General features: G+C 59.6%; 2 protein-coding genes across 2 annotated transcripts in view; one reads left to right on the forward strand and one right to left on the reverse strand.

Annotated features, from left to right (window-relative positions):
* Nucleotides 1-382: 382 nt before the first annotated feature.
* Nucleotides 383-10,878, forward strand: PLA2G4B (phospholipase A2 group IVB). The gene is made up of 20 exons (XM_004380731.1): nt 383-391; nt 1,581-1,653; nt 1,916-2,052; nt 2,161-2,292; nt 3,158-3,198; nt 3,377-3,419; nt 3,702-3,756; nt 4,050-4,180; nt 4,419-4,502; nt 4,734-4,771; nt 5,514-5,649; nt 6,488-6,624; nt 6,939-7,161; nt 7,302-7,419; nt 7,763-7,900; nt 8,052-8,156; nt 8,357-8,536; nt 8,880-9,046; nt 10,346-10,532; nt 10,658-10,878. The coding sequence occupies exons 1-20, from the start codon at nt 383-385 to the stop codon at nt 10,876-10,878; spliced, it is 2,355 nt and encodes a 784-aa protein (XP_004380788.1).
* A 3,123-nt stretch (nt 10,879-14,001) lies between these two features.
* SPTBN5 (spectrin beta, non-erythrocytic 5) overlaps nt 14,002-20,560 on the reverse strand; it is a 52,810-nt gene continuing 46,251 nt past the window's right edge. Inside the window, exons 56-63 of the mRNA XM_023735101.1 lie at nt 18,465-18,620; nt 17,972-18,189; nt 17,626-17,803; nt 17,254-17,430; nt 16,994-17,095; nt 14,564-14,655; nt 14,333-14,418; nt 14,002-14,060 (exon numbers count right to left, since the gene is read on the reverse strand). Coding sequence (XP_023590869.1) covers nt 14,002-14,060; nt 14,333-14,418; nt 14,564-14,655; nt 16,994-17,095; nt 17,254-17,430; nt 17,626-17,803; nt 17,972-18,189; nt 18,465-18,620 — 1,068 coding nt within the window. The remainder of the gene's footprint in view (nt 14,061-14,332; nt 14,419-14,563; nt 14,656-16,993; nt 17,096-17,253; nt 17,431-17,625; nt 17,804-17,971; nt 18,190-18,464; nt 18,621-20,560) is intronic.

Raw genomic sequence — 20,560 nt, forward strand, 5'->3', positions numbered from 1 at the left:
TCTGCTCAGCCCCGGACAGCAAGCTCACCAGGGAGCCTCCCTCCTCTAGGCCAGGGCTGAGAGGTCAGGCCAGGAGGGGAAGGCCCAGATGGTATTGGCTGGTAGAAGTGGGTCTTCCAGGGAGCTGGGGCGGGGCGAGAGGACATTGAGCCCACACACAAGGGTGTCAGTACCTCCAGTATAGGCTGAAGTGCCTTATTTCCTGGACAGGTGGCTGGTCCAGGAGTGGGTGTGGGGCCTGGATGGAGCAGAAGAGGCAGGTGGGAGGGACCAGGGAGGAGCTCTGAGCCAGTTGGGACACCCCTGATCTTAGTTAAAAATCTCACTTCCTTGGTCCAGCGGCCACTGCCTGCCATTCCTCCCCGCTTGGACGCCCAGACTCATGGCTCTGGTAAGGCCGGCAGGACTCTGGGCCCCACCACTCTGACCTCTGACCCCGACCCCCACCCAGGCCCTGGTTAAGCCTGTTTCTCAGGAGGCGCGGGAGCTGCGGTCTTCTCCAGATGTGGAGTGGGCGTTTGCCAGCCTTGGGCCAGGGCCGTGAGGAGCAGTCATGGAAGGGGCAGGGTCCTGGGATCTGTCCTGAGTTGTTCTTGCCCTAGCAGTGGGCTCCACACAGCTTCCAGGCACCATGGGAGGCTCACAGCTGCTCTCCTGGGGCCCCAGAGGGAGGGGGCCGCTCTGCAGCTCCCTCTGACTCAGTGGCTTGGGGTGTGGGGGACCCGGGGCTGACATGGATGGATGAGTTTCCCAGGCTCCATCCATCAGGGCCTTCCTGCGGCCGGGCTGGAGGCCAGAGAGGGACCAGCTGGCACAGAATTCCCTACCCTGGCACACCTGGCAGGGGCTGTGTCCCAGAACCCGGGGATGGTTTTGGATGGAACCTCCTGGGACCATGTTGATCATGACCTCATAGAACCTGGAGGGCTAAGACTTGGCTACCTGTGGACCATGTGAGCTGGTAACTGCTGAGCCTACCTTAGCAGAGATCTCATTTCCAGAATTGTCCCCTGCCCAGGGCTGGAGAGTACAGGGAGCAGAGCCTTAGGCCCCGACAGGCCTTTTTCTCTCCCTCCGTGACCTTACACCCCCTACCCCTGCCACCCGAGACCAGCCTCAAAGCCGCTTAGCATGAGTGTGGGCTAGGGGTGTGGGGTGGAAAGACTGAAGGACGCTGTACCCAAATGGAAGCAGGTGAGTGTGGGAGTTGAGAGCACGACTCAAACTAGCCTGCCTGGGTTCACACCCTGGCTCCGGACCTCGGGCAGGTTACAACTTCCCCTTCCTGTGCCTCATCTCCCTTGTGAGGCTGATCGTCATGAACAGTACCCGTGCGCAGGGTTGTTGTGACTATTGAGCTCATGTGTGTAAAGCCCTTGGAACCAAAGCTGGTGCAGGGTGTTACGTAAGTTACTGTAAAAATGCCGTAGCTCCTCCAGATTCAGGATTCTGATGGGCTGGCGGCCCTGGTCCTTCTGGTGCAGGGTGAGACCCCAGCGTCGCCCTGCCTCCCCTCCATCCCCTGGAGCCTTTAGCCCCATCAGCCTGCGGCAAGCCTGTCCCTCCTCCCGCCTCTGCAGGCTGTGGTGCCCGGGACCTGCCTGCTCACCGTTCGCGTCCTGCAGGCCCATGGCCTGCTCTCCAGGGACCCAGGTGAGTCTGGGCCGAGGGAGGAGAACGGTTCTGCAGTGGAATTCAGGATGGGGCAGGGACAGTGTGGGGAGATGCAGGCTGGGCCTGCTGGGGTCCTGGGCAGGGGGTGTGGAGAGGAGGGACTGGGGGGGAGGTGGAGGTTGGGGCCCTGCCTCTGCTCTGCCTGACCGTCCATCCACACGGGTCTCCAGGGCTCCCTGTGATGGTGGAGTCTGGGAGGGGCTCTCGGACATCACTGGGCGGTCACTCCTCCTCCCCGCAGTGACCCCCTCTGACTGCTATGTGACTCTGTGGCTGCCCACGGCATCCAGCCACAGGCTCCGGACACACACAGTCAGGAACTGCAGAAACCCCGTTTGGAATCAGAGCTTTCACTTTTGGATCCACAGCCAGCTCAAGGTGGGCCTGCCTCCACCCAGCCCTGCTCTCTGCCTGCCCGCCCCTGCCCGCTGGCTCTCCTGCCCCGCCCATCCTTCCTGCAGCCCTCTCGTTCTCTTCCCCTTCCAGAACGTGGTGGAACTGACAGTCTTTGACGAGGACCTGCTGACCAAAGATGACCCCATGTTGTCAGTGCTGTTTGATGTGGGGACTCTGCGGCCTGGGGAGTTCCGGCGCCAGAGCTTCTCGCTGAGCCCTCAGGCAGGACTGGATTCAGGGCAGCTGAGGGCACTGGGGCCTCGGCACCAGGAGAGGGAGGAGCTTTGGAGGGAGAGCTGTGTAAACGCCTCTTCTTCGGAGAGCTTTTTACAAAACGTCAAGTGGTCCAGGCTTCCCTGGCCCTCTAGAGGCCTTTGCCAGCCAGGAGCTCCTCTCCATGGGGGAGCGGTCAGTTCTGTTTCTTGGCCCCTAAGCCAGAGGGAAGCTGTCTTGTAGCAGTCCCGAGAGCGTGGGCAGAGCAGCCTGGGGAGGGACAGTGGCCCTTCCCCTGCACCCCTTCTTGGTGAAGCCTCAGCACCCCCAGCTGGTGTCTGCTTGGAATCTACACACACATACACACATACTCAGACACACACTCACAGTCAGACACACACACTCACACACAGACACACACATTCACATAAACACTCAGACACACGCACACACACATTCACATAAACATTCAGACATGCACACTCAGACACATTCACATAAACACTCAGACACACACACACATACACACATTCACATAAACACACATTCACATAAACACACATGCTCAGACACATTCACGTAAACACACACATATACTCAGATACACACCCCCCATACACACTCAAACACACACATTCACATACACAGACCCACATACTCACGCATACACACCCATACACACACACACTCAGACACATACTCAGACATGCACTCACACTCAGACACACATTCAGACACATATTCGCTCACAGCCATACACACACACATGCACACAACTCACATGCCCATACACACACACACACCCATACACACACACACACCCATACACACATGCCCACACACACTCCTCATCTCTTGCCGTTTCTCTCTCCAGAGTGAGCAGTGGCTGGAAGTTGAGTTTCGGCTGCAGAGTCGGTGGGTCAGGGGCCGTGGGGGGTTCTGGGTGGAAGTGCTCCCTTCTGGGAAGGACAGAGCCCCGTGCTCCCAGAGCTGGCCCCCTTCCCTGGGGACACCCAGAGGGCAGGGAGGACTGCCCGGGCCTCTTGGGGGGTGAGAGCCGGCCCCCCACTAAGGCTCGTTGGGCCCTTTCCAGGACAGACTGTGCGGAGCAGCTTGTCAGCAATGGCATCCTGGTGGTGAGTCTGGGATGGTGGTCTGGTGGAGGGGGCGACTGGGCATTCCTAGGGGACCCCTCCCTCAGGCTGTCTGCTCCCCTCCAGGCCTGGAGCCTGCCTGGGTCAGGGGTAGAGCCGAATTTGGGATGCCCTGGGATTTCAGTTCCTCAAGGGGATACCATCTCAGAAATGTCCAGTAGCTTGGGCTGGGGTCGGGAAGTGCCGTGGAGCCAGGCCCAGGGTGCTGGGCAGGGTGGGGTCCCTGAGTGGGAGGGGCATCTGAGCGCTCTCTTCCTGACTCAGGCCCGGCAGCTCTCCTGCTTGTACGTGCGACTGGAGGAGGCAGGAGACCAGAAGGGTGAGTGCCCTGCCCACTGGGACAGCCCTGGTCGTCAGCCCTTGTCTCTCCCTTTCTAAGCTGCCTGCCCTGGAGAGAGCCTTACATGAGCCGCCTTCCGCTCTCAGAGGTGGGAGTAGAGGTTGGGGGTGGATCTGTCCTGGGGCTCCGCAGGACCTGAGCTTCTCCCCATAGCCCTCAGGGGGCTGTGGTGGGGACATGGTTTCCCAGCCTCTGCCTGGGCCAGAGGGGAGGGAGGCACCCTTGTGCAGGGATTCCATTCCCAGCCCCCCTGCCTTGGTTCCTGTCTCCAGAGTCAGAGGGCAAAGTTCAGCTTGTGGTTCCCGGGTCCTGTGAGGGTCCACAGGAGGCCTCCGTGGGCGCCGGCTCCCTCCGCTTCCACTTCCCGACCTTCTGGGAGCAAGAGCTGAGTATCCATCTGCAGGTAGTGGGCCACACTCCCGCGGGGTGGGCCCAGAACCTTCTGCCTGCCTTCCCTGGGCACCTCCTCCAGCCTGTCCCTCTGCTCGCCCTCTGAGCCCTCTCCCCGCCAGAGTCAGGCCCCCAGGGGAGAGTGTGCAGTGGACATCTGCCACTCCCTGGTCACTCCAGGCAGAATTGATGAGGGCCTTGCTAGGCGTGGAAGGGCAGAGACTCAGGTCTTCCTCCTTTGTCCCCTGCAGGATGCCCCCCAAGAGCAACTGAAGGTGCCACTGAGGGCCCTGCTGCCAGGCCAGCCAGTGAGACTCGTCTTCCCTATGTCCCAGGTACTGGTCACCCAGAGGAAAAGTGCTGGATGCAGGGATGGGGCTGGGCAGTGACTCGTTCCTCTCCTGGGCCAGGCTGGCAGGGGGTGGGGTGCACATCCCTGGAGAGATGTTGGGGGTCTCAGGGAGGCACGTGCAGATATCCCAGGGCTGTGGCTAGGGCCGGGGAGAGGCAGCGCGGTTGGGATGCAGGTGGCTAGCCTTTGTGACTGGAGCATTTGGGGTTTTCAGGAGTCCCTGATGAAGGTGGAGCTGAGAAAAGAAGAAGGGTGAGAGGCTGGGCTGGGGGTGGGAGAGCAGCCAGGGAGGGGGCAGGATGCTGGGCAGGCCCGAGGGAGCGAGGGGGAGAAATGGGGTGGCCCAGGGGTTTGCTCACAGTCCTGGGAGGGCGCTCAGAATATAAAGGTTCTCTTAATCTTTCGACTTGTGTCTGCTTTCACCGGAGGGGTGGGGTGTGTGCCTTGCCCAGGGCCTGGTGTTTGGGAGGCACTTGATAAATGTTAGGCTGGAAAACAGGTGGAAGCTGCAGAGAATAACATGGTTTGAGGCACAGAGAAGGTGTGGAGATCGAGAGGGAAGAGGAGAAGTTGCCCCGTTTGGGTGGAAGCCGTGTGGATGGACCTTAGATAAACTTCATGGAGTAAGATGGTTGCCTGCTCTGGCCTTCCATGTGTCTGGGACAGTAAGAATCCCAGACTTAGAGACACTTGTTCCTCCTTTTCCACGCCGTTTGTAGTCATTTTCAGACTTGGCAGAGTGAGGGGGAGAAGCTGAGGCTCGGGGGTGGGATGGACCAGGGGTCGGGTCCCGCCCGGGGTCTCCTTTAGTCACTGTGATGCCCACCCTGCTGTGTCCCCAAGTGTATGTGTGGGTATGGACGCACCATCTCCCCTCATACTCCACAGGTGTTAAGCTTCAGGGTCTTGGGACACAGGAATGAGAAGAGATGGAAATGGGATCTTTTTTGATGAGGCTGAGCACTGCCTCACGGCCCCTCCCTCCCCATCCTAGACCCGGGGAGGTGGCCGTACGGCTGGGCTGCAGTCCCTGCACCGAGGAGCAGGCCTTCCTGACCAGGAGGAAGCAGGTGGTGGCCAAGGCCCTGCAACAGGCCCTGCAGCTGGAGGGCGACCTGCAGGAGGACGAGGTCTGGGGGCTGGGCTGCAGGGGGGGGGGGTCCCAGGCCCTGCAGCTGGAGGGTGACCTGCAGGAGGATGAGGTCTGGGGGCTGGGCTGCAGGGTGGGGGTCCCAGGCCCTGCAGCTGGAGGGCGACCTGCAGGAGCATGAGGTCTGGGGGCTGGGCTGCAGAGTAGAGGTCTGGGGCTTGCTTGGGCCCAGAGCCCAGTGCTGAGTGCTGAACTGGTTGGGCCCTGATCTGTTCCATATCCAGACCAGGGCTCCGGCCAAGCCAGGCCTGTGCCGGCCTCTCATCTGCCTGCCCAAGCTCTGCTTCCCACTCGCTCACTGTTATCAAGCCCCCGCCTCCCCACCCCGGGGTAGTTTTCCTTTCTTTGTGTTTGGCCCCGGGCTTGGTCCAAGTTTTAAGACTGGGCCTGTCCGATGGATCAGTGGACATCTGGCACGAGGGCTGCCTGCTGGCTGGGCTGTTTCCTGGGCAAATGACCTCTCCTTGCAAAAGGGGGAGGGTTGGCTCTGTGGGGGGCTTTTGAGGTGGTCCTGGGCTTCTAGAAAGTGATCTCCATATTCCTCAGGGACTGGGGGTGAGGAGATAAGGCCTGGACTTGTCTGGTCTGTTCTTCCTGGAGTTCTCAAAACCCAAGAAGACCAGCGCTGGTGAGGGGGCTATTCTGACAACACTCTCCTCAGCTGCGCTGACTCAGACCTGGTCCAAGGCCCTGACCCGTCCTCGACCAGCCTTAGCTTTGGGGAGAGCTGAATGGCCACTTGACTTGCTACGTTCTCTTCCTGTGGCTTGGCCTTTCCCCTCCTTAAGCCCCGAAGGCCTCTCCAACCTCTCTTCCAGGTCCCAGTGGTAGCCATTATGGCCACCGGTGGGGGAATCCGGGCAATGACCTCCCTATATGGGCAGCTGGCCGGCCTGAGGGAGCTGGGCCTCTTGGATTGCATCTCTTACATCACGGGGGCCTCGGGCTCCACCTGGTGAGCAGGTTGAGTGCAGGAGCCTGGGGTCAGCGAGTCGGCTTGTGGTGGGGCATGTGGTCAGGCTCTCTGAGGCCCCCTTGGCCTTTCTGACCAGATTGGAAGGGCTGGGAGAATGTATGTGGCCAGGGAAGAGTGTGCCCAAGGGTCCCTCAGGGGCTGGCTGTCTCCATTGAGAGTTGGCCTCAGCCTGCCCCTGACTTCTTGGAAGGTGCCTGCCGGGCTGTTGTCCTGGATTAGAAAGCCCAAGGGTGGGTGTGAGGTCTGGGTGGAGTCCTTGAGTGGCAGACATCCCCGCCCCTGGCTCTGCTTAGGACCTTGGCCAACCTCTATGAGGATCCAGAGTGGTCTCAGAAGGACCTGGCGGGGCCCACTGAGTTGCTGAAGACCCAGGTGACCAAGAGCAAGCTGGGTGTGCTGGCCCCCAGCCAACTGCAGCGGTACTGGCAGGAGCTGGCTGAGCGTGCCCGTCTGGGCTACCCAGCCTGCTTCACCAACCTGTGGGCACTCGTCAATGAGGCGCTGCTGCATGATGAGGTACAGGAAGGGGCTGCCTGCGGGGAGGGGCAGAGGCAGGGCCAGGCCTAGAGGTGGGGAGCAGCCCTGGGCGGCAGGGGTGGGGAAGCCTCTGGGTACCACGAGACCGTGGGTTTAGGTTCACATCATCTTTCCCCCAGCCATATGACCACAAACTCTCAGATCAGCGGGAGGCCCTGAGTCATGGCCAGAACCCTCTGCCCATCTATTGTGCCCTCAACACCAAGGAGCAACATCTGTCCACCTTTGAATTTGGGGGTGAGTAGCCCGGAAGCTGAGGCCCATGTTCCTGCAGTTGGCAGAGAAGGAGGTAACTGGGCCTATGTGTAGAAGGTGGTTTTTACACCCACATCCCTGCACTCTGGCCCAGGTCCCATGAGTCAAGAGACTGTCAACTCTAACCCTAACCCTAACCCAGAGTCACTTGGGCCTTTGAGAGAGAGGGGTCAGAGGCCTCAGGCCCCACGTCCACAATCCCAGCAAGCTAGGCCTGAGCCTCCTTTCCACCAGCCTGCCCTGCATGGAGCCCATGTGGGTGGGCTGGTGCCGGAGGGTCCTCAGGTTCAGGCCCCAAGGCTGAGGGCGTATGGTCTCCTCACAGAGTGGTGTGAGTTTTCCCCCTATGAGGTCGGCTTCCCCAAGTACGGGGCCTTCATCCCCTCTGAGCTCTTCGGCTCCAAGTTCTTCATGGGGCGGCTGATGAAGCGCCTCCCCGAGTCCCGGATCTGCTTCCTGGAAGGTAAGGGCACCTGGAGAAGCCAGGGCATGAGAGGAGAATGGGCCTGGGGATGCTGTCACTGAGACATTTCCTTGGTCCAGGACGGGCAGTGATGAAGGGTCAGGTCATGACAGGGATGGGGGCTCTCTCCCCCTCATGTCCGCTCTTCCAGGTCTCTGGACCAACCTGTATGCAGCCAACCTCCAGGACAGCTTATACTGGTCCTCAGATCCCAGCCAGTTCTGGGACCGCTGGGCTCAGAATCAGGCCACCTTGGGTAGGTGCTTGGGCTCCTTCGTCAGGGCACAAAGGAACAGCCAGTTGGGGCTGTGTTGGGGGTAGGGGGTGGCTCCCAGGCCTTTGGGAGGCTCAGCTGTTCTCCTCCAGGGTCACCAGCCATAGAGGCTGGGATAAAGGTGCAGTGGTCCCCATTTGTTGATGGACATCCCACTCCCCCCAACTCTCCTGACTGTGCAGACAAGGAGCAGGTCCCCGTTCTGAAGACAGAAGAACCACCCAGCATGACTGGAAGGATGGCGGAGTTTTTCACTGACCTCCTGACTTGGCGCCCACTTGCCCAGGCCACCCACAATTTCCTGCACGGCCTCCATTTCCACAAAGACTATTTCCAGCACCCTCAATTCTCCACCTGGAAAGGTCTCTGCTTTTCTCCAAGGTCCCAGCTCCCCAAAGCCTTCCCAACGCCTCGGGTCTCGAGTCCAGGCACCCTCACTCTCTACTCCCCACCCCATCCTCCTTGGCAGCAAATCTTCTGAGCTCAGTCCCACGAGCAGAGCCCCTGATCCCGAGGTCTCTTCCCTCGCCTTGTGCTGGGGATATAGGGCCCACCTGCAGGCACTGCTTCAGCAAGAGGGAGCCATGGCCAGAGGGCGGAGCCTCTTTCCAGCAGTAGCAGCAAGCAACTGCCATTGGCCGGAGGAGGCTGGTGTCCTCTCCATCAGTGACAATTGCTTCTTCTCCCCCCTCCAAACCTTTCCAGCCACCAAACTGGACGGGCTCCCTAACCAGCTGACACCCGCGGAGCCTCACCTTTGCCTGCTGGATGTCGGCTACTTCATCAACACCAGCTGCCCGCCCCTCCTGCAGCCCACGCGGGACGTAGACCTCATCCTCTCCCTGGACTACAACCTCCAGGGAGCCTTTCAGGTGGGGCTCTCACTGGACCTGTGGCACCTGGGGGCTGGGCAGGCTGGGAGGCGGTGGGCGGCCCCCGGCCCGGCCTGTCCTCACTGGTCTGCCCACTTATCCTGGCCTCTGGGGAGCCTCGCCTTGAAGCTTTCCTGAGGAGCTGTGACAGTGACAGCATGTGAACAGAACGCTGTGGGTTTTCCTCATTCACCACCAGGGGGACGTTCTCTGCTCTGGGAAGCTGGGGCGATGGGGCAGCTGGCTCCCGTATGTATTTTGTATCTGGTCCCCATTGCTGCTCCTGCACCCTGGCTGGCTGTAGAGCCCTGGGACCCCGTGCTTGTATTTTCCGTGGTCATACAGCGAGAGGTTTTGCTTCCCGATTTCAGACCCTGACGACTGTTTACAGCCCGGTTTGGTGGAACCCCCAGCAGCTGCAGCAGTAGGACTGTCCAGGCTTGGAGCTTTTTTCCTAAGTCTGGCCTGGCTTTGTCGGGTCTGCTGGAGCCTTTAATGTGGTTGTCAGGCGCTAAGTCCGTGTGTCTTTAGCAGATCCCCATATTCACGCAGTCAGGTGTTGAGAACACAGGGAGCCCCGTGACCATCCCTGTGATGCCCAGTGCTAGGGTCAGGGTCATCCAGTGCCATAATGCATGGTGTCACCACCCCCTCACGGACCTCCTCCCTTCCCAGACCATGAAGAATCGTTAGTAATGGTTTTGTACTAATGTTACTTGTAAATCATAATTCCCGTATATCACTCCTTCTTTTTCTTTAATTACTGCTTGTTCTCAAAAAGTTATTGACACCAAACCCATTGCTGTGGAGTCGATTCCGACTCATAGCATCCCTGTAGGACAGAGTGGAACTGCCCCATAGGGCTTCCAAGGAACGGCTGGTGGATTCAAACTGCCGACCTTTTGGTTAGCAGCCGATCTCTTAACGTAGGCTTACAAATCCTAATTACCACAATATTGTAGCTAAAACACCAGAAAGTCTGACAAAATCAGCGACTGTAAAAACATTGGCAGCAATGAGAACTACAGCGTAGATGAAACCATGTGATTCGACGCGTCATTGTAATTGGGTAATGACAGCTCTGACCAGAGCACATTAGAAGGTTCAAAAGTCAATTAGCACAGAGTTTTAGCTTTGTAAGTGTATTGATACATGTAAGCTGGGCTTACAAAAAATGTTTTTGTTGTTATAACTAACTACAGGGGTATGTTTGAGACGGTCATTTTGGTGTCACCGTCTCTGACAGCGTCACCTGGTGTGAGCTGCACTCCCCACACCCCCTTTTCTGCACCCCTACAGCAGCTGCAGCTTGTGGGCCGGTTCTGCCAGGAGCAGGGGATCCCCTTCCCGCCCATCTCGCCAAGCCCGGAGGAGGAGCACCAGCCTCGGGAGTGCCACAAGTTCTCGGACCCCTGCCACCCCGAGGCCCCCATCATTCTGCACTTCCCGCTGGTCAATGACTCCTTCCGGGAGCACTCGGCCCCTGGTGAGCCACCGGGCCACCCCACCGCCCCTCGTCCTCCTGGTACTCCGGCCCCCGCCCCTTGTTACGCCTCCCCCACCCCCTAGTGCCGGATCCCTCCATGCCCAGGCTGACCTCTCTCTGCACAGGGGTCCCGAGGACGCCCGAGGAGAAGGAGGCGGGGCAGGTGAACCTGTCTCCATCCGACTCCCCCTACCACTACACGAAGGTGACCTACAGCCAGGAGGACGTGGACAAGCTGCTGGGCCTGACGCGCTACAACATCTGCAACAGCCGGGAGCTGCTCCTGGCGGCCCTCCGCGAAGCCGTGCAGCGGAGAAGACAGCGCAAGCCGCATGGACCCGAGTGACAGCCTGCAGGAGGGCAGCCCTGGCCCGGGGCTCCGGCCTGGCCCCCGCCCCTGCCTCTGTCTCGGGCTCAGTGCAGGGCTGCCTGGCTGCTCCAGAGCCTCTGGGGGGCTTGGATGGTCCCGTCGTGTCTCCCGCCCCTCTGGGGGCTCTACCGAGCTGTAATTCCTGGATACCTTGGATGTGACGTGGGGCCAAAGCTGCCAGCAACCCTGTCACAGAGTCCAGTCTGAGCACCCGACCCCCAGGAGGTTGAAGGCTTTAAACAGAGGGCTGGGCCCCTCCCTCCTTCTGGAGGCCAGGAGTGAGGCCCAGCCACCTTACAGCTGCTGCTACAGGTGCAGCTGGCCCTGGTCCCCACGGAGCGGGCCGGAGCGGGCCTCTTCTTCAAGCACGGGGAAGACGTGGGGTGCAGTTTCTGTGCCAGCCAGGGTGGAGATGGGGGGAAGGCAGCCCAGAGCAGCAGTGACTGTACTAGTGGGCGTGGTCAGAGCCCGTGCCCCGTGCGTTCGCCCCTCCTTGCTGCCCTGAGCAGCTGTGCAAGCGCAGCGGCACACTTGATGCATTACAGAGGCTCGGACCCACGTGCAGTGTTCTCTGGGCTCGTCTGTCATTGCTGCTAAGAGGGAGTGCGTCATTACAGGCTCTTGGTTGGACATTGCAAAGACTGGTTTAAAAAACACACCAACGATACATCCCCCCAGGCATGGTGAAGACCTGGCCAGTTAGCGTAGGCTTCCCCTGAAGAGCTGGGCATCATCAGGCTCACGCCCATGTCTCCCTGCGCCCGGTGCTGTTTCCAAGCAGGAAGTGACCGTTATAGGAGCCAGGTTGGCCTAGAGGTCTCTGCCACCGTAACCCTAGCCCTGCCCAGACGAGCAGACTCACAGGCAGTGACCGCCAACATGCCTGGCCTCTTTGCTGGGAGGGATCTTGGGGTGAGGCCAAGGACTCAGTCAGAGGGCTGCTTCCTGCCAGACTGGGGGCCAGACGAGCCAGAGAAAGGGACCGGCATGACGGCATAATTTCAGCCGGCTGTGCTGTTGGAGGGCCTGACTCCTAACAAGGAGCTGTCTATTCCCGAAGCTGCTCCTGGGGTCTGGCCTGGCTTTGGGCAGAGCCTGGGGCTGAGGTGCCTGTAGCTGAGTCCTGTTTGGGTCTCCTAGACGATGTCCTTGCTCATAGCCCTGGGGTTTGGTGCCAGCTCGGGATTTGCTTCTGGGCCCACACCTGTTGGAAGAACAGGGAGGCGGAGTGAATTTAGGGCCCAGCCACCCCAGAATCTTCTCCAGGCACACGTGCCCCCGCCCTCTGGCCCCCCGTGCAACACCCCAATTACTTCTAGCCTTGATGTGGGAAGTGGATACTAGGAACACAGTTGTGTGGGGTGGGTGGGTGGCAGATAACCACCTTGATTCTCATGACCCTTGATTCTCTCCATGTGTCCAGCCTGGCCGAGTGACTCTCAGGCCAGGCGCCAGGCACAGGGCGAGGGTCACGGAGCAGAACTGTGTCCGGGGTCAGGCTTCGGTCACCAGCACGTCACCTGATTCACAACATGGCACCTGTGGGCCCTGGAGAAGTGTGCATGGACGTGGATAATTACACGGGAGACCGTGCCCACGGCTACCTCTTCTGGTGTGCGCGTGCGTGTGTGAGTGAGAGAGAGAGAGAGAGAGCTTGAGGAAGAGAAAGTATCTTGGCTTGTCACGGACCTGGGGGACCTATGAAGGCTTCACCTACATTTTCCTGTCTCCATCCCCTTCCCTGTTTTCATCCAACCCCAAGAGTCCCCTCATCCAGAGCTCCCTGATGCCCACTGGTGGGAAAGAGCTGCAGTGAGGCAGCTGAGCAGATGATGCCAGACCTACGAACAGAGGCACAGGAACCCAAATGCGAGCCGTGTTCCCACACTTTAACCCACACATCTCCCCAGCCTTTGCATTTCCTCGGCCCCGGTCTGGTCATGTTATCTCTGCCCCCCCCCCGGTGCACACAGACTCCTGGCTCCCTCTGTGACAGTCAGGCTCCCTTTTCCCCTTGCAGGGGGACTGGGCCTTTGGACAGGGAAGGCAGGAGAGGACGGCACAGAGAGCAGGGGTACAAGCAAGGCGTGGGGAGGCGGCTGCCCTGCAAACAAATACCCTGTCTTAGGGGAGAAGAGAAGGCAGGCCACAGGGCGTGGAATGTGTGGGTCCCAGGTAGACACATCCGAGCAGGCTTTCTAGGAATATGCAAAGGGAGAGCCAGGCTGCCTCTTACCACGGGTGGGGCCGGCGTGGGAAAGGCGTTCAAAGCCGTGTGCAGTTTTCTCGGTGGGACCAGTCGTCTGTGGGAACTTGAAGGGCTGTGTGGGTCTGCTGATGCACGTACACACACACACACACACACACACACCCCCCCCCCCCCCACACACACACAGAGTTAGTGGGAAAGGGAACGGGGCAGGGGCGCAGGCAGGACCCCAGGGGACTGAGCCCCTGGCTGGGGCAGTGGTGGAATCCGGGGAAAGGGAGCCTCGTGGCCCAGGACCTGCTGTCCCAGGTTGGCACCCAAGGGGGTAGGTGTTAAGGCTGTCTACGTCTCAGGGGTGGTGGAGGGTGTCAAGTGTGCAAATCGCCCCCCGCCCCCACACAGGTGCCTTACCTGAGCCGAGAGGCCGTGCTGGGCAGCCTCTCAGCAACACTGTCATCAGGGAGGCTGAGAGGCCTGGCTTTGAGTTCTGGGCTCAGACTCAGGGCTGCAGGGCCGGGGCGCCGCAGCCTCAGGCCACCCAGCTCAGCACACACGCCCCCTGGAGGCTTAGCGGGCATTGGGGAATCCCTGTGCATCAAGCTTCTCCCTGTGGTGGAGCAACCTGGGCTGGGCATCCAGGTCTTCCCCCCAGTGCAGCCCACCTCCTCAGGACAGACTCAGACGAGCTAAGGGTCAGCCTGGAGGAGGTGGGGAGATTCTGAAATGCTGAGAAACTTTTCTGGAAGGACCAAGAGGACACAGTGAGGCCGAGAGGGTGGGAGGTGGTCACGGGTGGGGCCCGCAGCAGCCTCAGAACATTCCCTGAACACAGTCCCTCCACCTGGAGACCCGTGAGGCCACGGCCATGAGGCGTGGTCAGAGAGCTGGTTTCACGCCGTCCTCCTGACGCAGAGCCCAGCGTGGCCGCCGTGGTGGCCTTCAGAGCCACCTGGGGGCGAGAAGCTTAGAAAAGTCCCCCAGGACCCGACAAAGCACAGCCAAGGAAAGCCCTCGGAGGAACAGACTCCACAGGGATCCTAGAGACGAGGGATGGGGGGTCTCAGAGGCAGATCCTGAGGGGGCGGGCCAGGACACCTGATCTCAAGGCTGCTGCTAATCAGCTGTGTGGTCCTGGGCAGGTAGTATAACCTCTCTGGGCCTTAAATTCCTTGACTGAAAAGACAGTAAGCCCACCTACCTCAGTCCTCCCCTGGAACTCACCTTCCATGATGCCCGGGGCTCGCAGCCAGATCTCAGCCTGGCCTTCTGACCGTGCCGAAAGGAGGTGCTCTGCTCCGTCGCCCAGCCTGGCACCACAGACAGCGAGGGGTCAATGCCCTGCCCCCTGGGGACCCTGCCTCCGGCCCCCTCGGCCACGGCGGCTCTTGGGAGCTGAGCCTGACTGAGTCGTGTCCCCATTGCCAGCGTCTCTGGACCCCACGCGGCCCTCACCTCACAGAGAAAGTGTGTTTCCCATCGTGGTGATCCATCGGCCTCCCACACTGGGCTCCCTCGAGGTCAAAGGTGGCTGTAGAAGCTACATTCTGAGGAGAGTGAGAGACGGGCACTGTGGCCACCTCAGCTTTCCTCCACCGCTGTCCTCTCGTGGGGAGCAGGCGAGGCAGCTCCCCGCAGGGCCCCACAGCCACCCTCCCAGTAGCACGAGCTGGGCTATGGAGAGCCAGACGAAGCCGCAGCCAGGCTCTGGGCAAAGCCTGGCCATGGGTCTTCATCCAGAGGCTCCCAGGAAAATGATTGAATCAGACCAAAGTCCCCTAGTAGGAGGATCCAGGAAGCCGACTGATCTTTTTTCAGGCATGAACTAATTATTTCTTTTCATTCTGTTAGAAAAACTACAAGAGATAAAGAAGTTTTGATCCATGTCTAAATAATGTCTCTGACCTTAGGTTTTATTAATATATAAAAAAATTAATACAGAGATGGCTTTTTTAAGGAAGCAAATCTTCTAAATAAAGTAATGATAGATAATAGTCCTACATTTGTATGAATTTGAAAGCAGCTACTGTTCCAACTCATCTATGTCCACAGTATCTGGTCTTTCTTCTTCCTGCCTCAGAGGAAGAGGTACCCCAAGACGTGCACCCTCTGCCCATGGCTGAACCCTGGTCCCAACTTTTGGATACACAGGAACCCTACTCCTTCACTCCCCACCTCTTTCCATATCATCAACCCTCCCTCTCCACCAGCTCCTTCCCCAAGCCTACACAGGGATTACAGACCCTCTCTCCACCAGCTCCTTCCCCTAGCCTACACAGGGATTACAGACCCTCCCTTTCCACCAGCTCCTTCCCTTAGCCTACACAGGGATTACAGACCTTCTCTCCACCTGGGTTCTTCTGTAGCTATTGTCACTTCTCCTTTTATCCTCAAAGAATGGTCTGCATCCATCCAGTTGTTTGATTCTGACTCATAGTGACCCAGTGTGACCCAATCACCCAATGTGACAGAGTAGAACTGCCCCATAGGGTTTTCTTTATAGGAGCAGATTGCAACTGTCAACCTTTCGGTTAGCAACCAAGCACTTAACCACCAAGGCTCCTTCACTCACCCAGGGCGAGCTCTTACAGGGAAGCCATGAAAAGGAGGAGAGGGAGGGGGAGCCCTTTCTCCCCCATGGTGGGGGAAGAAGCTGTGACATGACCCCAAGGAGCCATACTGCCCTGCGAGCGGGGGTGGGGTCTACGGAGCCCACACTACCAGGGAGCCAGGCCCAGACGGCCCCCCAGAGCCCCTTGGAGGCTTCCTCAAGGGAGCTGCCTGGATAAGAAGCTTCCAGCACTGAGCTGCCTCCCTCCAGGAAGGAGCAACTTCAAAACCCCCTCCATGGTGGGGGCACATTTGCATCCTGAAAATGCAAGACGGGGGCTGGGGAGATGTCTGGACCAGCACAGAGGGCGGGCCCGCTCTGGAAGGCTGGCCAGGTCCCCCTGCCCTTCATTCCTATGCCCAGTGCTCCCGGCCTCAGGTGCTGGCTGAAGAGTGGAACCCTCACCCCACAGCCCCAGCCCTGCTGGGCTCCTGCTGCCCGGCCATGTGCCCCCGGGGAGAAGGCGATGGTGAAGGGGGTGTGCAGCCTGCTGGGGATAGCTGGCTGCAGGTCCCTCACCTCAGCCTCCGCTCGAGAAAGGTCAACAGGCTGCCCTCTGCCAGCTCCCCCAGGTCTCAGAACCTTGGCCTTCACCTGCTACAGTGGCTCTGCCCCACCTTGGAGAGAGGTGAGCCAGGCCCGGCATTGACTGGCCACTGTCCTGGGCTGCAGGCTGCAGGCTCCAGGGGCCCCAGGCCCAGCCTCCATTACCCCAGGCTGCAGGCTGCAGGCTCCAGGGGCCCCAGGCCCAGCCTCCATTGCCCTGGGCTGCAGGCTCCGGGCTCGAGGGGGCCCCAGGCCCAGCCTCTCTTTTCAAGATCCGCCCCCACCCTAGTGACTGCTTAGTGGGGTGGGTTTCTTTTTAGAGTGGTGAAAATGTTCTGGAATTAGATGGTGATGGTTGCATAACACTGAGTATACAAAAGCCACTGAAGCGTAGACTTTAAAATGGTTAAAATGGTGACTTTTACGTTATGTGAATTTTATCTCAAAAAAGGTTAAAAAAAAAATGCTCCCATCCAGTTTCCAGAGAGCTCCTGTCGGTTCATTGTTCCTAAACTCTTCCTCCTTCTGCTTAGGAGACTTCCCTCTCATCCCGGGCCATAGTAGCACCCTACCCTACCCAGAATATTGAGGTGACAGGACTCTGCAGCTGGGAAGGAAAGAAGAGAACAGGTTTTCCTGAAGGGACGCCCACCTCTGGCTGAGACCAGGGGCTGCTCTCAGCAGCCCTCACTCCCTTCTCCGCACCCTCACCCCAGCCTCCCTCTCACCTCTTTGCGCTGCAGTTGGTCAAACCTCTCTTCCTGGGCTGCCAGCCGCTTTTCCAAGTCCTGGTGCCTGCGGAGTAGTAACTCTGCCTCCCACACTGAGTGCTGGGAGAAGGAAGTCAGGGTGAGGCCTGGCTCCCAGGGATGCCAAAGCCTTCCCTCCACCCTGTGCGGCCAGCCTGGGTGGCAGAGAGCCGGAGGAGCAGCAGGATCTGCTCACTGGCAAATGGTGTGGCCGGCTAAGGGGCAGGGCCCCCACTCACCCCGCAGTCGGGGTCCAGCAGGAGGCCCTCCCGGGAGGCCAGCCAGGCCTCGGCCTGCTCCAGCGTCTGCTGCAGCTCTTGAAGGCCCTGGCTCTCCTGGCAGCGCTCCCGGTGCAGGGCCCAGGCCTCCCGGAGCTCCTGCAGCTGCCTGTCCAGCTCCTGCAGACACTCTGTGACCTGGGGCGGGGGGCAGCGGTGGGGAGAGGTGAGATGCTCAGGTAGAACCACCTGGGCAGGGCAGGGCTAGAGCATTGAGGAGGGGAGGGAAGGCCTTCCTCTCCTGACGGCTTCTGCGCCTGCTAAGGGCTCTGAGGCCTTGGGCAATGGGGCTCTGTCCTGGCTCAATCCCAGGCCCACCCTCTGTGCTCACACCTCTGGGGACATGAAGTGGCTGTTGTCCAGCAGCTGCTGCCCTTCCTGCCACACGTCCTGGGCTCGAAGGCAGAGCTCCGTGATTTCCTGCCCCAGCTCCTCCTGCTGCCCGAGGAGCTGCTCGGCCCCCGCCAGCTCCTGCATGGACACCAGCGCCTGCTTCTCTTGAGCCCACATGCTGTGCGGAGGGAGTGGACAGTGAGTCAGGGCCAGGAGGGCAGGCGGGGCGGCAGGGCTGGGCACAGGCTGAGCAGGGGGCAGGCGGGAGCGTCCAGCCCTGAAGAGCTGGGTGCCCCTCATCCCACAGGGCAGAGGGAGCCCACGGCAGAGGCAGGAGGTCACCTACAGCAGCTCCTGGCAGTGCCCAAGGAAGGCGTGGCCCTGGGCAGCCTGCTCCAGTTGCTGGCCCCGCTCCCGGGCCTTCGCATCCAGGGTGGCCCAGGCCTCCTGCACCTCGGCCAGCCGCTCAGCCAGGCCCTCCTGGGCCGCAGGGTGTAGCTGGTGCAGTTGGCCGGCCTCCATCCCCACCCGTGCCGCCTCCTTCTCCACAGCCGCCAGCGCCCCCTGCAGCCAGAACATGAGATCAGGCCTCATTCTCCCCATTCGGGCAGCGCTGGACCTGCTCCGCTTCATGGACCCTCTAGGCCACCCTGGCTCTGTCCACAGCCTGGGCTAAGTCCAGAGCCCCACAGAAGGGGTCTGGGTTTCTAGGGAAGAGGTGCGGGCAGGCAGTCCTGGGGTGGGGGTGGGCCCTATTGCCTCTGGGGAAGAGGCTGGACAGGCCCCTCGCCCATCACCTACAGGGAGGGGCTCACATGGGCGGCCCCTGGGGCCCTCACCTCCAGGTGCCTGTGCTGGTGCTGCAGGGCCTGCACAGACGCCAGGTCGTGGCCACAGCTGGCTCCCTCCAACATGGCGGCCTTCTCCTGCAACCAGCCCCGGAGCTCGCCCGCTGCCTTGTGGAAGCCGTGGAGCTCGCGGGCTGCAGCCAGGTTCTGGGGAAGGAGGGAGGGCCTGCTCTGGGCTGGGCTCTGCTCTCCAGGGGTCCTTTCTCCCTGGGGACATGGCCTCCTGGGCCACCTCCTTTTGGGTAAGGAGGACTGTGGGCTTGGTGACTCAATGATGGCCCCCTAGTCCAGAAAGTGTCCTAGGTGTGCAGCTTCAATAAGTGCGTGCTGTTATTGATGGTGCGGTGGGCCACAGGGCATCAGTGAGGAGAGGGTCTTCACTGCACATCTCATGAGGAAGGAGAAGAGGTGGGGGCCACTGAGCATTCAGGATGGGCTCACTGGAGGGAACGGGCTGCTTTTGGGGGTGTGGCTGCACCTGGGCGGGCACCACCTGCAGGACTTGGACAGGGTGAGGGAGAAGAGGGGGTCGGCCCGGAGGTCACCTGCCCTCAATCTTCGGAGGCAGCATCCTCCAGGCCGCGGGGTCTGTCAGGAGCTCAATGCAGCCCCTGTTAGAGAAACAACCAGCTGCGGTTGTGAGCTAAGGCCTTGGGAGCAAACTGCAGACTTACCTGGTGTACAGCTCCCCTGAGGGCATGCCGGCTAGGGGAGGGGAGCGGGGGAGAGGTGAGAAGGGAGCTCCTGCACCGGGTTAAATGTGCCAGGGTAAGGAGAAGAGGCTGAACAGGGTGTGTGCCTTAGTGAAGCTGAAGGCCGGGCTGAGGGAGCGTTTAGAGGGATTCAGAAGCTGACCAGACATGCTTTTTGTTCCTCCTTTGAGGGGATCTGTACCAGCAGGAAAACAAACTGGCAGAGAGGGACAGGAGAGGCTGGATGTGGAAGACTTTGGGGCTCCTGATCTGACTGATGCTGAGAGTTAGAGGGAGTCACCCCCCTACACACACAGACACACACAGACACAGACAGACACACACACACAGACACACACAGACAGACACACACAGACACACAGACACACACAGACACAGACACACACAGACACACACACAGACAGACACACACAGACACAGACACACAGACACAGACACACAGACACACACAGACACACAGACACACACAGACACACACACAGACACAGACACACACAGACAGACACACACAGACATACACAGACACACACAGACAGGCACACACACACAGACACAGACACACAGACACACACACAGACACACACAGACAGACACACAGACACACACACACAGGCACACACAGACACACACACAGACACAAGACAGACACAGACACACACACAGACACAGACACACAGACACACACAGACACACACACACACACAGACACACAGACACACACAGACACACACACAGACACACACACAGACACAAGACACACACACAGACACACACACACAGACACACACACAGACACAGACAGACACACACAGACACAGACACACACAGACACAGGCACAGACACACACACACAGACACACGCACAGACACACACACACACAGACACACACACAAACACACACACAGACACAAGACACAGACACAGACACACAGACACACACACACAGGCACACACAGACACACACACACACAGACACACACACACACAGGCACACACACAGACACACACACAGACACACAGACACACACACACGCACACACAGACACACACACACACAGACACACAGACACAGACACACAGACACACACACAGACACACACAGACACACACACAGACACACACACACAGACACACACAGACACACACAGACAGACACACACACAGACACACACACAGACACAAGACAGACACACACAGACACACACACAGACACACAGACACACACACAGACACAAGACACAGACACAGACACACACACACAGACACACACACACAGAGACACACACAGACACACACACACAGGCACACACAGACACACACAGACACACAGACACACACACAGACACAAGACAGACAGACACACAGACACACAC

Source organism: Trichechus manatus, unplaced genomic scaffold (assembly GCF_000243295.1).
Source record: "Trichechus manatus latirostris isolate Lorelei unplaced genomic scaffold, TriManLat1.0 scaffold00076, whole genome shotgun sequence".
In the NCBI taxonomy this organism is placed as follows: Eukaryota; Metazoa; Chordata; class Mammalia; order Sirenia; family Trichechidae; genus Trichechus; species Trichechus manatus.

What these genes read in the sequence shown, in the direction of transcription:
- PLA2G4B (XM_004380731.1), top strand. An exon ending in GGATCCACAGCCAGCTCAAG is followed by an intron (nt 2,053 to 2,160) that starts GTGGGCCTGCCT and finishes TTCCCCTTCCAG; the next exon opens with AACGTGGTGGAACTGACAGT. An exon ending in AGCTGAGTATCCATCTGCAG is followed by an intron (nt 4,181 to 4,418) that starts GTAGTGGGCCAC and finishes TGTCCCCTGCAG; the next exon opens with GATGCCCCCCAAGAGCAACT.